At 36.1% G+C, this 15,775-nt stretch overlaps 1 protein-coding gene across 4 annotated transcripts in view; it reads right to left on the bottom strand.

Annotated features, from left to right (window-relative positions):
* Positions 1-15,775, bottom strand: part of LOC140432343 (uncharacterized) — a 143,706-nt gene that overhangs the window by 68,541 nt on the left and 59,390 nt on the right. For 3 of the 4 annotated variants that reach the window (XM_072520180.1, XM_072520178.1, XM_072520177.1), the window contains exons 1-2: positions 13,402-13,521; positions 3,162-3,363 (exon numbers count right to left, since the gene is read on the bottom strand). In XM_072520180.1, coding sequence (XP_072376281.1) covers positions 3,162-3,363; positions 13,402-13,404 — 205 coding nt within the window. In that variant the 5' untranslated portion in view covers positions 13,405-13,521. Of the gene's footprint in view, positions 1-3,161; positions 3,364-13,401; positions 13,522-15,775 lie in introns of those variants that run through there. The other variant, XM_072520179.1, reaches the window with a different exon arrangement.

The raw sequence follows: 15,775 nt of genomic DNA, 5'->3' as shown, positions 1-15,775 counted from the left end.
TCCCATTGGCTGTTAATGTTGGTACCAAGGTATGTGTAGCTGTCCACTCTGTCAATTGGATGGTGTATTTAATATTTCGCGCTTACTGACTACCATGTACTTTGTTTTCTTCGTATTAAGATCAAGTCCGTGTTCTCTACTTGTATCTGATATACGCGACATTATTCTTTGCAAACCGTCCAGACTATCCGCAAAAACTACTGTGTCGTCGGCATATCTAATGTTGTTTAGACTTTAGACGTATTCCGTTGACTAATACGCCTTCTTGTAGTTCGCCTAGCGCTTGCTCGAAGATATATTCGGAGTATATATTAAATAACACCGGGGATAGAATGCATCCTTGCCTCACTCCTCTATCTATGGAGACTGCCTCTGTCAATTGGTCATCCACTTTAATATTGGCTGTTTGGTTGTAATATAAATTATAGATGATTTTTAAGTCCCTATCATCTAACCCCACTTCTTTCAAGATGTTTATAAGTTTATCATGCTTTACTCTATCAAATGCCTTTTTGTAGTCGATAAAACAAGTATACACATCACAGTTAACATCCCTGCAATTTGGATAAGTACTTGGACAGCGAATAGAGCCTCTCGGGTGCCTAAGGAATCGCGGAATCCAAACTGCCTCCATGATACTTGTTCTTCGCATTTTTTATATATTCTGCCGTGTATCACTTTCAAGAACGTTTTAAGTAAGTGGCTCATTAGGCTAATTGTTCTGTAGTCTTCGCATGTCTTGGCATTTACTTTTTTTGGTATGGTCACGAAGGTCGACTTTAACCAGCTTTGGGGTATTTTTCCAGTTACGTATATGTTGTTGAATACAGTTGTTATCCATTTTATTCCCTGTTCATCCATAAGTTTTAGGAATTCTGCACAAAACTCGTCAGGCCCTACCGCTTTACCATCTTTAGTTCTTTTAATAGCTGACGTGACTTCTTCAATGGTAATCGGTGGTGACCGAAACTGTTCACTACGCTTTTGGAATATATATGTAAAAGGGCAAAACTGACCGACAAGGGCATAAACATAAACGGAGAAAAGCTTAGCCATCTAAGGTTTGCAGATGATATTGTACTAATAGCTGATAGGATAGATGAGGCCAAAGAACTTTTAAATCAGCTCTACCTTTCCTCGCTAGAAGGGGGATTGAAAATAAATATATCTAAAACCCAGATGATGACAAATCTTGTAGTCAGCAAAGATATATGCGTAGGAACAAGATCCATAGACCAGGTAATGGCCTATAAATACCTAGGTCATGAGATTCGCATAGGAAAAGATAACCAAACCGTTGAGCTTCTCCGTCGTATAAGACTGACTTGGGCAGCCTTCGGCAAGCTGAACCATATTTTCAAATCGTCTGATATACCAATATGCCTTAAAAGAAAAACGTTTGATCAGTGTGTTTTGCCAGTATTAACTTACGGTGCGGAAACGTTGACCATGACAAGGAGAACAGTTCAAAAGATCCGTGTGTGTCAAAGGGCGATGGAGCGTGCTATGTTGGGCGTTTCACTACGAGACAAGATCCCAAATCGCCAGCTACGACAAAGAACGGGAGTGGCTGATGCAGTAGAGAGAGTAGCAACACTACAATGGAACTGGGCAGGTCACGTGGCTCGAATGACAGATAATAGATGGACAAAGCGGATACTGGAATGGAGACCAAGAGATGATGCCTACCGAAGCAGAGGTCGTCCACCAACACGTTGGACTGACGATCTAAAACGTTGTCATAGGAATTGACATTGAAAGTGGAAGGAGGAGTATTCTTTCCGATATAGGTACAAAGTTTTTAACATGTCTGGCAGTTTCTTGATTTAAGATTATACCTACCCCATTTTCGTGTCTTCCATTAGGGTTACCTGAGTAATATATATGATGATCATTAATTTTACATTGCCCAGAGTTCGTCCATCTCATCTCACTTATTCCCATTATGTCTATCCATCTCCTTGATTGCATTATGAGTCTTGCCTGCCTCATATAATGTTTTAATATTTCATGTGCAGATCGTGAGGTTTAACTTTACACTAAAATGGCAAGGATTTCTTCCGCTGGCGACCGAGAAGGCCTTGCTGTCTTGTGATTGTCCTTCTCTGCCGAATCTTGGTATCTGAATTCCATGATCAGTAATATGGTTTCTATGATTTGTCGTAGTCATGTTATAATTGTACTAGGGGTACTCTCCGAGTCTTTAATGCAGTGGTTCCCCGTTGCCTTCTGCATCTTTATGCCGTTGACCATTTCGTTGTTAATAGGTTCATTCGCCTTCGAGACCGATTTACCAATCTCAGGACAAAAAGGTACCCTTCCACTTATCAGCTCATCCGCCCGAAGCCGTTGGCCAATAAGTGGGGGGATTGCTTATACCGGCAATCTCTCGGACGTCAGAGCCTCGTTTGTTATTAAATGTTCATAATTTCATAAATTCATATTTATTAAATGTTCATAATTATATTAGTCTTTTGTATTTCAAAATAATAATCTCAATAAATCACTGTATGACCCAGAACTGTCAATTTTGAAATACGTTTGTGTCATGTCCTCGGTAGTATAGTAGTCATTATCCCCGCCTGTCACGCGGGAGACCGGGGTTCGATTCCCAGTCGGGGAGGACTTTTTTAGTTATATTATTACATGGTAAATTAAACATATGCGTAAGTAGAAAAGTTATGTACATTATTGTCATTTTTAAATACTTATGAATATTGCATTTTAATTAGTATTGTATTATTATATTGAATTATGTTGCAGTGTATTGTATTGTATTTTTGTATTAATAACAAAATAAACAATGAATTTTACTGCAGAGTACGTGTAAAAAAATTTTTGCATTCAACTCCTTTCCTACACATATGAAAATAAAAATATACATTTTCTTCAAAATATTGATTCAATCCTTCATTTACTATACTCCTATTACAGGTCAAATGTTGTTTATTAGTTGTTAGTAAGTTGTTATTAATTCTGTTTCTCTTTCTGTTATATCTTACCTATAGCATTACATATGTAATGATTGTGCAGATTGACTCCCACATAAATTTGTAACGGCGAATGCGTGTATAAAAGTGTAACTTCTACCGGCAGTCCCACTGGACTGCCACACCCGTTTTTCTAAACGTAAATCAAACAAAATAACCAGACAGTCATACCTTTCTTTTGGTCATTTTTACTATTCATAAAAGTAAAATGTCTCCAACAAAGAACGGAGTGTTCGTTAAATTTTTTTGTCCCCAGAGGCGGTAAATCCAATATCCACTTTTTCCTCGTAACCGGATCTTTTGGAAAATGACAGAACAAGCCAATGTGACCAACTGTTTCACAAGATGCCACGATGCAAGAGTATACTCTAGGCTGGAAAAATAAAACACGGTTAATATTATTAGTGACTAGCAGTTTAAATATGTAGCTTCTAGAATTGATAACAATGGGACAATGAGGTTAAAATTTGGATGGTTTTATAATACTGTTAATAAAACGTTTTGCCAAATTTAGACAGTAATGCTACAACGAAAGATGCTCTTGCATATAGGATTTGTAGTTAGTATACGCTGGTTCTGGCGAGTATTGATAAACGATGACCTGGTCACTAAACCTTTTTCTTGGACTTCCTATACTGCTTCGGCTGTTTGGTGATTTATCTCGTCTAATTTTTACTAGTTTGTGGGCTCCCATTCAACTCATTCGTTTCACTTCTTTTTTGTTTATAGTATCCAGTCCTTTATGTTACAACTTTTGACAAAATATATAACAAATTCAGGTTTGACCGTTAATTTATTATTTTTTAATAATTATGATAATAATGCTATATAAGCCATATTTTAAATGATAAATAATCACAAAACATAATTAATATTTTTTTATACAACCCATATAACCCACTAATGTCATAAATATCATCAAAATATGTAAAAATTAGTGACAACTAAATAATGGAACAGTATGAAGTAACTGCTAAAAACCAAACGAGATAAGACAAGTAGAATGCAAGACAATGCAGCCGGACACTCCAACAAACGTTAAACTATATTCTACAGTCGTATTTCACGCACTTACATCCACATTTCATTCACTCAATTTCTTGTTAAATTGAGTGAAAGGCTGTATTATTTGAATAAAATGGTGCGCGGTTCGTGGTGGTAAAAGGCTAATACAGAAGATACAGCTGAAACAAATAGACGACATCGAAGATATAAACGCGAGTTGAGAGAAAATTAAAAACAACATTGAGGCAGTTGGTAAAAAGAACAAAAAATGAACACTGGGAACAGTTTACAAAAAGGATGTGAAGCGACTTCTACGGTACACAAAAACAAATATGGAGATTCATAAGAAACCAACGGAAAGAAAGCGCAGAATTGAAGGAATACAATAACATACCAGTAAACGAATGGGAAAGGTACCTGACGGAACTGTTTAAAGGAAAGGAAAATAATAATCAACACAATAACGTACCTGGATTAAGACACGAAATAGATATCAGTTTTCAGGAAGTAGAGATAGCCATAAACTCACTCAAACATAGAAAGTCACCAGGACCAGACGGAATAACCAACGAGCTTCTAAAACATGGAGGCGAAAGTATAACCCTAGAGATGACAAAACTTATACAAAAACTAATATTGCACTGCAAGACACTAGAATTATATAATCGAATACAGGCAAAGATAAATGGAAAACTAACACAGTGTATACCAGTACAAGGCGGAGTCAGACAGGGTGACTCGTTCAGCCCACTTCTCTTTTATATAATAATGGATGAAATAATACAAGCAGTATGTAAAGGTCATGGATACAGAATGGGAAACAAAGAAATCCAAATATTATGTTATGCAGACGACGCGGCATTAATCGCCGAGACAGAAGACGAGCTGCAAAGATTAACACATATCTTCAATACAACAGCCAAGAAATGCAATATAATATCAGCAGAAAAAACCAAATGTATGACAACATCTAAATACCCACATCATCATCATCATTGGCTCCACAACCCATGGTGGGTCTTGGCCTGCTCAAGGATAAGTCTCCATGCTCTCCTATTCTTCGCCTTGGCTTTCCAATTTCGTACTCTCAACATTCTCAAGTCTTCCTCCACCTGATCCTTAAATTGTGCTCTGGGTCTGCCTCTCCTTCTCACTCCATCTATTCTTTGGTTATAAATATGTTTTGGCCGCTCCATCTCATTCATTCTCTCTATGTGACCTAACCACCGCAGCCGGTTTATTTTGATGGACCTAATAATATCAGGTTTGTCATACAGGCGGTAAAGTTCGAAATTGTAGCGTCTACGCCATAATCCGCCCTCCTGTACTAACTCCTCCATAGATATGCCGGAGGATTTTACGTTCAAAGCATCTTAAACGTTCTTCATCGCTCTTTGTCATCGTCCATGTTTCCGACGCGTAGGTGAGGATGGGCTTGATAAGAGGTCTGTATATCACTAGTTTCGTTCTTTTTGTAACTAGGCTTGTTGTTAAAATTTTTTTTAATCCATAATAGGCTCCAGATATATCCGTCTGTTAATTTCTGCACTTAGCAGCAACTTTTAGCACTTTCACGTTTCTGTTTGTGCCTTACAGTTTTCTAGTTCTTTTAGTTGGCTCTCTATATCCTCTTTTTTCTTTTTGTTAAGTATTCGTTTTTCTTCTCGTCTCAGCTGCCTATACTCTTCCTCTGTTTGTCTCGTTCTTCGCCCTTGGAGTCTTCTATATACCTGATTTTTTTCTTGCGTTGCTTGTGCACATACCTCATCGTACCAGTCTGACCTTAATTTTTTACGTTTTTGCTTTCCGATAACTTCAGTTGCCACTTCTTCCAATATGGCTCTACACTGCCTCCAATAGTTAATATCTTCAACTATAACATCCGCGCAGCCTTCCAGCTTGCTTTCGAGACTTTCCTCGAATCTCTTATTATTTCAGGGTTCTTCAACGCTTTTACTTTAAACCTTTCCTCCTTACACGTACGTCTATCACGTCGCTGTAGTGTCTTGCGTCAACCACCACATGGTCGATTTGGTTTACTGTATTCCCATCTGGACTTTTCCATGTTCCCTTATGTATATCTTTGTGCCTGAAGCATGTGCTGGCAATCACCATGTTCATTGAGGAGGCTAAGTATATTGTTGAGTTCCGTTGTTGTTTAACTCTTCAGTAAACTGTGAATTTCAATGGTTGGCGTATATTCCCTCTCCTTACCTATCTTTGCATTAAAATCTCCTATTAAGACCTTTACGTCATTTCTAGGACAATGTTGTATGATATTTTCCAGTTGTTCATAAAATTGTTCTTTTTCTTCTTCCGGCTTCTCCTCAGTTGGTGCATGGGCATTTATTATTGAATATTTAAAGAATTTACCTCTGATTCTTAGTGTGCATAATCTTTCGTTGAGAGGTTGGAAGTCTATTATAAGGTGCTTTACTCTTTTATTGACTATAAATCCCGTTTCTAATTCATGTTCCGTTGGATGGCAGCTATAATATATCGTATAATACTTTTTCTCTAATATTTTATTTCCCAACCATCTAATTTCCTGAAGTGAAATTATATCGCTCTTATATACTTCTACACTGTTAATGAGAGACTGCAAGGCTCCTGGCGTGTATAGAGCCCACTACGATGTAAAACTAAATTGATGAGAAAATAATAAAGCAGGAAGCAAGGTTTAGATATCTTGGAATATAATAATTATATAACTAGTTACGGAGATGTTGAAGAAGAAGTACGACAACAAAGCTTAAAAGCAAGTAAAGCGGCGGGATCTCTTAATGACACAATCTTGAAGAACAAACACCTAAGACAAGACACAAAAACAAGAATCTACAAAGTAGCAATTAGACCTATATTAACATACACGGCGGAGACAAGACCTAACACATCTAAAACGAGACGACTACTAGAAACAACTGAGATGAAAATACTCCGACGAATATCAGGGAAAAGTCTGTTGAATAGGGGACAGAACCAGAAGCGAAAACATAAGAAGAGCATGCAATATAGAAGACATAAATGGATCGGTGATAAAACGGAAACAGGAGTGGAACGTACACATTAGTAGAATGGCAGAGGATAAGATGGTACGAATAGCACGAGATAATTCACCAAATGGACGAAGAAGTATTGCCAGACCAAGAAAAAGATCAGGCTTTAAAGCCTACATACAAGAATGAAGAAGAAGAAGAAGGTGCGCGGTATCTCTACAAATTCAAAAATTTAGTTGGTGATTAAAAATTATTGCCGCAATAAAACAATCTGTGAAGTGGCAGCTAGGCTTAATGTTCCTAAATATACAATGTGGAATATAATTAAGCATTATGGTGAAGCAGGAAGTATCCTAGATAAAAAATAATTAAAAGCCCAGGTCGTCCAAAACTAGTTCCTGACATGAATAAGAGAATATTAGTAAGAGTTTGCAAAAAAGGCCGAAGAAATACTCTAAGGCAAGTTACAGCTGAATGGAATCATGAAACTGGATTAAATAAAATTATATTTTCTTATAGACAAAGGAAAGGCCACTGTTAACAGCAAAGCAAGAGTAAGTCAGGCTCATATGGGCAAAATCTAACTTTCTTGATCGATAGAGGATTGGTCCAGAGTAATTTTTAGTGACGAATCAAAATTCGACGTATGTGTTGGTGATCACCGCAAAAGAGTTATTTATACTAAGCATGAGGCTTTTAACACAAATACAAAACAGCCTACTATAAGGATTGTGACATCAAATGTTAGTGAGAATTATATTTTTCAGCAGGACGGAGCAGCCTGTCATGCGGCCAGAACAAAAAAAAAATGGTTTGGAAACCACAATATAAATGTCTTTTCTTGGCCTTCTAACAGTCCAGACCTAAATGTCATTGAAATAGTATGGCATAAAATAAACAGACACTAAGGAACAACCATAACGGGCATTACACCAACTTAAAGCCAAAATAGAGCAGATTTGGAATGAATGTACTCTTGAACAGTGTAGATTTTTAGTCAAGTCAATGCCCAATTGAATTAAAGTGGTCATAAAGTCTAAGGGCTATTCTACTCTGTTTTAAAAATAAATATGTTTTCTATGTTCCAATATTTACTTGCCAACAGAATAAACATTTTGTATTATTAATTAGTGCTGTTAAGAGTAATTAATTATATTTTGTTTTGTGTTGCTGAGTGAACCTATATTATTAGTAATTAACTAATTACATAGTATCACATTAAAAATATTATTAGAAAAAAATAAACTGTCACCTATCTGAATTATGCATGTATTTTAGATTGTTTCAATATAAATAGTTGTTAGGGCTCATATATTGTTAACCTTTAAAACAGGTCACAATAAAGCAAACAGACATTAAATAAAAACTATCGTATTATTTTTATTTTTTTATAAAATGGACTTACATGTGCAAATGTTTCATCATTATATTGATAATTCTTTAAAATAGCTTACCGTTAACTTATATGTTTTGTATATATAACTATTTTTTCATGGAAACTCTGTGTTTGTTATACAGCGGTCGTACTGTAGCCAATTGGCTTATTGTACATCTTTAATTAATTCATACCATTCCGGAATTCTGGAATCCTGGACAACCTGTACGGGACTTGATGGTGGAGTCACTTGTGGATAGTATATGATCTTCGCTGCAAGACAAAAATAGTTGACTGTTTAAAGTTCTATGTCAGAGTCTTCAGCATCCGATCGTGGACAATACTTTTTGGCACTCCTAAGACCGGCTCTGGACGAAAGTGTTTTGTAGCTGATTCGTTTTAGCAAGTCCTTCAGCTCTTTCGTCCCTATGAAATGCGCTCATACCAGTGTGATATTGTTATGCTTCACCAGTTTGTCGTATTCTTTCCGGCACTCCTACAATACTCTAAATACTACTTGGTTCTCCTAAGAGTCCCCAACCTGCTTGAGTATCTCTTCATAATGTTGTTCTTAAGTATAAAAGCCTTCGATTGTTTTTTCTTGCAAAATTAGCGGCTGTATAAAACCAAGGAAAATGCTGGGTTGGAAAAAAGCAACTGTTCTGAATTGTTTCATCTAGCTGCCGACCGAGAAACATTTATCAGCTTGTTAATAACTACGATAGCCAACGCTTGTCAGGTAGTCTGTTTCCGTTTTTCCGATGCCTCTCATGTGCAGACGTCGATCTGGAAATGTTTTTGGACCTTTGTCTTGATCTAAGCATTACGATTCTCAGGTTTATATTATCCCATTTTCGCCTCCCCCTACAACAAAGTACAGAGGAGGGAGATTCAGTATGACCTTGTTGGTGTTGGTGTCTCTCAAATCCTTTTTAATTGCAAGGCAAACAAATCTTTTCACCTTGCTCAACTTGAAACTGGCACTTTTTTGTTGCACCTTTGGCTACCATACCACTGATGCATATACCTTAATGTTGGTTTTACCTTCACGTTATAAGTTTAATATATTTGCAGGGGTCCAATTAAGTCGGCACCATTGGAAAACTATTTTATTTTTAGTTTTATAAAAAAATGATATTCTTTATAAAAAGTTCAAACGGTCAAACAAATCAAACCGTCAACAATTACAAAACATATTCGATGTTGAGAAAAAACGCACGATATTAAAAATAATATTTATATTACCATATGCTGCTAGTTTACGATGTTGTTAAAACTTGAATCGAGTGGGTACAAAACTAAAAAGTCTAAGATGCTTACTGCTAAAGATATAAAGATATAAATTGACCATAAACAAATGAAAACTGAACTAACTTCGGAGTTCGTGCGAAGAGTAAGACAACTAAATCAGTCATATCTTAATAGTAAAAATTTGTTTAAGGCATTAAATACGTACGCCTGTTCCGCGCTGAGCTACTCATTTGGTATTATAAAGTGGTCAAAAACGAATATAGAGGGTCTTCAGTAACAAGTAAGTAACACTTCTCACAAAGGCGTAAAAACATCATCCACGTAGTGCAGTAGAGAGAACAACATTGCCACGGTACCAAGGGGAATAGGACTTATGGATATAGGTGAGCAATTGGATAAACAAATTGCTAATTTAAGAACTTATTTTCAGGTTCAGGCTGAGACATCTACTTTACATCGAGCAAACTGAGGGAACAAGAAATGAGCATAAACCATCTGACTAAGCAAGAAAAATGTCGACAATACAGCGTCGAACTATTGGTTGACATCAGGAAAGATGTTTTCAGAGACTGAGGGTTTCCTACTTGCCATTCAGGATCAGGTTATTCCAACAAAAAATTACCTGAAATATATTATTAAAGATCCTCAAGTCCAAAATGACAAATGCCGATATGGATTTCAAGCCCAAGAAACCATCCAACATCTTACCGGTGGCTGCCAGGCATTTGTCGATACTGATTATAAAGAACGCCATGACTCAGTAGGAAATATTATCCACCAAGAACTAGCTGACAAACTGGGACTTCTCCAAACCGACCATCTTCCTTATTATCAATACGTCCTTGGCAGAATGTTTAAAAATGACAACTACAAGCTATACTGGGACCGCACTGTGCTCACAGACCAACCAGTGGCGCATAATAGACCGCATCTCATACTAGTTAATAAACTTACTAGAAAAACAACACTTATTGATGTGGCGATACACAACACCAATAATTTACGTGTTAAATACAACGAAAAGATCGCCAAATACAGAGATCTAGAAATACAAATCAGGAGACAATGGAGAATGGAACGTACCCAGACAGTACCTATTATTCTATCTACTACTGGTGTTATTCCCAAAAACCTCTTAGAGAACATGAAACAGCTGGGTATAAATGAACATCACTATAAGGCCATACAGAAAGCTGTACTCCTCGCGACGTTCAGATGTGTACGAAAATTTTTGGGAGATACTCCAACATACCAAGTCACCTAGGTCTCGATAACACGGAAAGAGTCCCACCAGAGCTCAATCCTTTTGATACCGTAGATATCTGGGATGAGTGAATTTTCCCCTTAGAGCGAGTGTGAGCTGTATGGCTAAATCTGGATAATAATAATAGCGAACTATTGGCTGACATCAGGAAAGTTGTTCCCTGAAACAGAAGGTTCATTACTCGCCATTCAGGATCAGGTTATACCAACCAAAAATTACCTGAAATATGTCGTCAAAGACCCTCAGGTCCAAAACGACAAATGCCGATATGGATGTCAAGCCCAAGAAACTATCTAACATCTTACCGGGGGCTGACAGGCATTTGCTGCAACTGAATATAAGGAACGGCATGACTCAGTAGGGAAGATCCTCCATCAAGAGATAGCTTTTAAACTGGGACTTCTACAAACAAACCATCTCCCTTATTATCAATACGTTCCTGAGAGTATGCTTGAGAATGACAACTACAAGCTATACTGGGATCGCACTGTGCTCACAGACCAAACTGTAGCACATAATAGACCAGATCTCGTGCTAGTTAATAAACTAACAAGACAAACAACACTAATCGATGTGGCGATACCTAACAAAAATAATCTGCGTTTTAAGTACAACGAAAAGATCGCCAAGTACAGAGATCTTGAAATACAAATAAGGAGACAATGGAGAATGGAAAGTACCCAGACGATACCTATTATTCTTTCTACCACTGGAGTCATCCCGAAGAACCTCCTAGAAAACGTAAAAAAGCTGGGTCTAAATGAACATCTATATAAGATCATACAGAAAGCTGTGCTACTTTCGACATCCAGATGCGTGCGAAAATTTTTGGGAGATACACTGACGTACCAAGTCACCTATGACTCGATAACATGGAAAGAGTCCCACCAGAGCTCAATCCTTTTGATACCGTAGGTATCTGGGATGAGTGAATTTTCCCCTTAGAGGGAGTGTGAGCCGTATGGCTAAATCTTGATAATAAAATTCTTTAATTTCAAGAATAGTGAGTCTGCCTTGAATTGTTAACTTAATAAACAGGCAATAGAAATGTTACAACAAAAATGCCTAATATTGAAATTAGATAGTTAAGATTCCCAACATCGACAGAGAACGCTTAACTCTTCTTAATTTTTTTACTCATTCTATTATCTATTAGCTAATAAACAAAGTATGAAGTATAGTAATGAAGTAAAAGAAAGATTTGGACTACAAGTAACCATATCAAAAATTAAATGTATGGTCAAACTCTTTAAAAGCCACAACCTTAATCTTGAGATAAAAGTAAGGCTCCCACGATGTTATATCTTCTCAATATTATACTACGGAGTTGAATCCTGGACCCTCACTGAAGCGATGTAGAAAAAACTTAAAGCCTTCAAGATGTGGCTATACACAAGAATCCTAAGGATATCATGGACGGACAAGATAACCAACGAAACTGTACTACGAAGAATGGGGAAAGAAAGAGAAGTGATGTATACGATTAAAAGGAGAAAGTTAGAATATCTCAGACACATAATAAGAAACAACAACTAGTCTATTTAAAGCATCAGTTAATAAAATATATACATGTATAAAATGTATACCCAGAAGCACACAGGCACACAGGAATCCATAGGCACCAAAAGAAGAAGAATTCTATTATCTAAAAAAGAATATTTGTACCAACTTCGTACATCAACAGACAGTTGGGTGACTGCATGCAAGAAATGCATTCCAGAAGTATATACCTTTTTCAGCCTTCAGAAACGAATACACTGTCATCATCTGACGTGTACGTTAATATAAAATTAGATATGACAAGAATCGCAGCAAAGGAGTCTTAATTCTTCACAGGATTTTTACTGTCGTAAATATTGAGGTAGGAAAAATTGCAAATGTGTACTAAATAAAGGAAAATATAATAGAAAATGTCATTTCAGTATTAATCGGTCTTGTTCTAATCGGTATCGGTCGACGAATTATATTTGAATTTAGAGAGATGTTTAAATAATATTATCCACATGTCAAGTTGTATCACCATTTCGGCACCTAGCATTCCAATGTTCCAATGTCCAATTATATTACTCACGGGTCGAATCCGTCAAATGTTAATTATCTTGGATGATATGCTACATTTCTAAACTATGTGTTGCTGGTCTTCGCGAATAACTCATATCAGGAATTTATACACAATACAGAAATATTTCGCTTTTCTTCAAGATATATAACATACCACATCCCAATACAATACATCAAATATGCGTCATACAGTCGAGTTGAAACGCGTACTACGTTCTTCATTAATAAATATCTCATGGAAAGTCTATTTTCTTCCTATTAATACTGAGTTAAAGTTTCGCAGTTTTCTTTAAATGTAGTAAGAGCAGTTTTCTTTTATATTATGTGATATTATTCTAATTTTATGGTATGAATTAAAAAATATTACTAAAGTATATTTGACATTTAATTTGACATTTCATTTTTGTAATTAAAATAATTATTAAAACACCTACAATAAAATAAATAAATAATAATTACCATATTTGCACAAAACCTTTACAGAGAAGGATGTAGTCTCAAAAGTTAATTCTTCTAAATAGTTATAATTCCAAGGGCCTTCCAATTCCACGTAATGTGCACTGTTAACAAGCTAAACAATATAGGAATAAACAACTGAGTATATTTGACAGTTGTTTACCTGTCATATTATTTTTAATAAACCGGTTCTGTCAGTGCTCATACAGTGACACAATAGTATCCAATATGTCAGTATCTTCGTTTAATGATTTTTTTGTTCTGTTATCAAATATTTCTAGTTTAACATTTTTAGTGTCTTATAATTTAATTACTCAGGATGTTTGTCCAAATTTAAGACTAAAAAAGTACATGAAAATAAAAAAAAACATATTGAAACGTCAAAATCGAACCACATTCTGGTCGCCCAAAAAAACAAACGATCTCAAACGTTTATATCCCACCCATGAAATTCTTAATATCCTGAGATAGACCCAGAGCTCAAAAAGCTTCTATTTTCTTCACATACCTTTTCTTTACTGTCCATAATTCCATGTCATATGTCACATATGATATGGTTCCATGTCACAGCCCTTCGTGGGTTTTAGCTGATGCGACTTAATAACATGCATCCATTCCTCCTTGAGAGCAATCTCCATCCAATTCTCCAAGTTCATAGCTTGGAGAATTGGCCTGGTCTTCTTCCATTTGGGGATTCTTCCCATTCACTATTCTTTCGACAGAATGTCTTCTAAGGTAACCTGCCAATGGGGTCTTCTGGACTTTATGTCATTTATTATGTTAGCGTCTGGATATAGTTCTTCGGGCTCTTTAATGCAATTATCTTTAAAAGTTTCACCGTACTTAACTATAAATACTATATAGACAAGGCGAAAAGCTCGGGTCCGTTCGGAAAAATATTCCCATGAAATTTTTTTTACATAATCACTTTCATGAGATACTACCTCAAAATAAGGTTCAAAAGGTCGCCCAGACCATACAACAAAACAAATTATAACGATCAATTTTTTCGGCGCTTACAATTTTTTTTTAATTTTTTTTGGGTCGTTCTGAACAATATAAGTCTCTTGTAGTTTCTTTGTAAACTTGATCGCTTTCGAATTATAAATATTTTAAACGCTAAATAACGATTTTCAAGGCTCAAAAACACAAGTAAAAAACATTATTTTTGAATTCACCATGGACCTAAATTTAAGTTCAAACCTTGACAGGACGGGCGCTCGTGCTGCGGCAAGTATAAGAGAGAGAATTAAGATCTAGGGCACAAGTGTTTGCATGAAAGTGATTATGTAAAAAAAATCTCATGGGGATATTTTTCCGAACGAACCTGAGCTTTTATCTGGACAGTTTAGGACAGTCAATGTCAAAAAAAGGGTCCAATTTTCGACAGTACAATTTTTGGGCAGTATAATACAGTACGTTGGGTGCTTTTCGACCAGCCATTACTTCATGCGAAACTACGCAGTAGGTATTTAACCCAGATTCCTTATAGATAGAAACAAATGTTTCATTTAAACGTACTAATCTTCTGGAAAAAAAGTATCTTTAATGCCTGACTTTATGGGAAGCAAAATATCTTTTTCTAAGCCCATTGAGAAAAATGCATGTGCTGGTGAGGCTTTTGTAATAACATTATCGGATTTATAGAATTCGTTAGCCTTTTTTGCTTTATCAAACTGATTTTTACAAAGGTCTAGACTTACCGGGGCTATTTCTTTGTTTTCCTTGTCTGCTTCCTTTTCTATTAAATTATTGAGTATTGAGTTACATTGAAACATTTGTCCGATTTTGGCTATTTTTAAGGAAATGTGCATTTACTTAATGGTAGACCTATACATTTCTATGGAACACTAGACAGGATGTTTTTCTAAGAAGTTTGAAAACATAAAATTGATAAATCTCTGGGTAAATACATTTACTCAGATTTACATTTATGTTCGGTGCGCTATATCGTCTATAATGACTTACAATTGGATGAAAACTTTTCAACAAAAGAGCGCGTTCCATTGCATTGTACAATTATTCGGTAATAACCGAATCATTTTTGTATAACACAAGGTGCTTAACTCATTGACTGCCAAGCACGAGATAACTCGTGGTTGGCTGTCTGTTCTTAGACGCCAACCACGAGTTATCTCGTTTCTGTAGATGTTTTTCGTGGCGCCGAGCACGAGATTATTCGTGGGATATGCATGGAGATTTTATATTGGGGCGTCTACAAAAGGTTATTAAAATATAGGTGGACATCAGAAACCAGATTTATTTATTATTTTTGGTTATGATAAAAGGACAAAAACTAAAAATTCCAAAATGAAAAAGAAACATAGAAAATTCAATAAAAAAGTGCTTGAACAGCCCTATTCATGTTGATATTCTT

Source organism: Diabrotica undecimpunctata, chromosome 1 (assembly GCF_040954645.1).
Source record: "Diabrotica undecimpunctata isolate CICGRU chromosome 1, icDiaUnde3, whole genome shotgun sequence".
Lineage (NCBI taxonomy): Eukaryota > Metazoa > Arthropoda > Insecta > Coleoptera > Chrysomelidae > Diabrotica > Diabrotica undecimpunctata.
The sequence above is the reverse complement of the archived record's forward strand: the minus strand, read 5'-3'. Positions and strand labels throughout refer to the sequence as shown.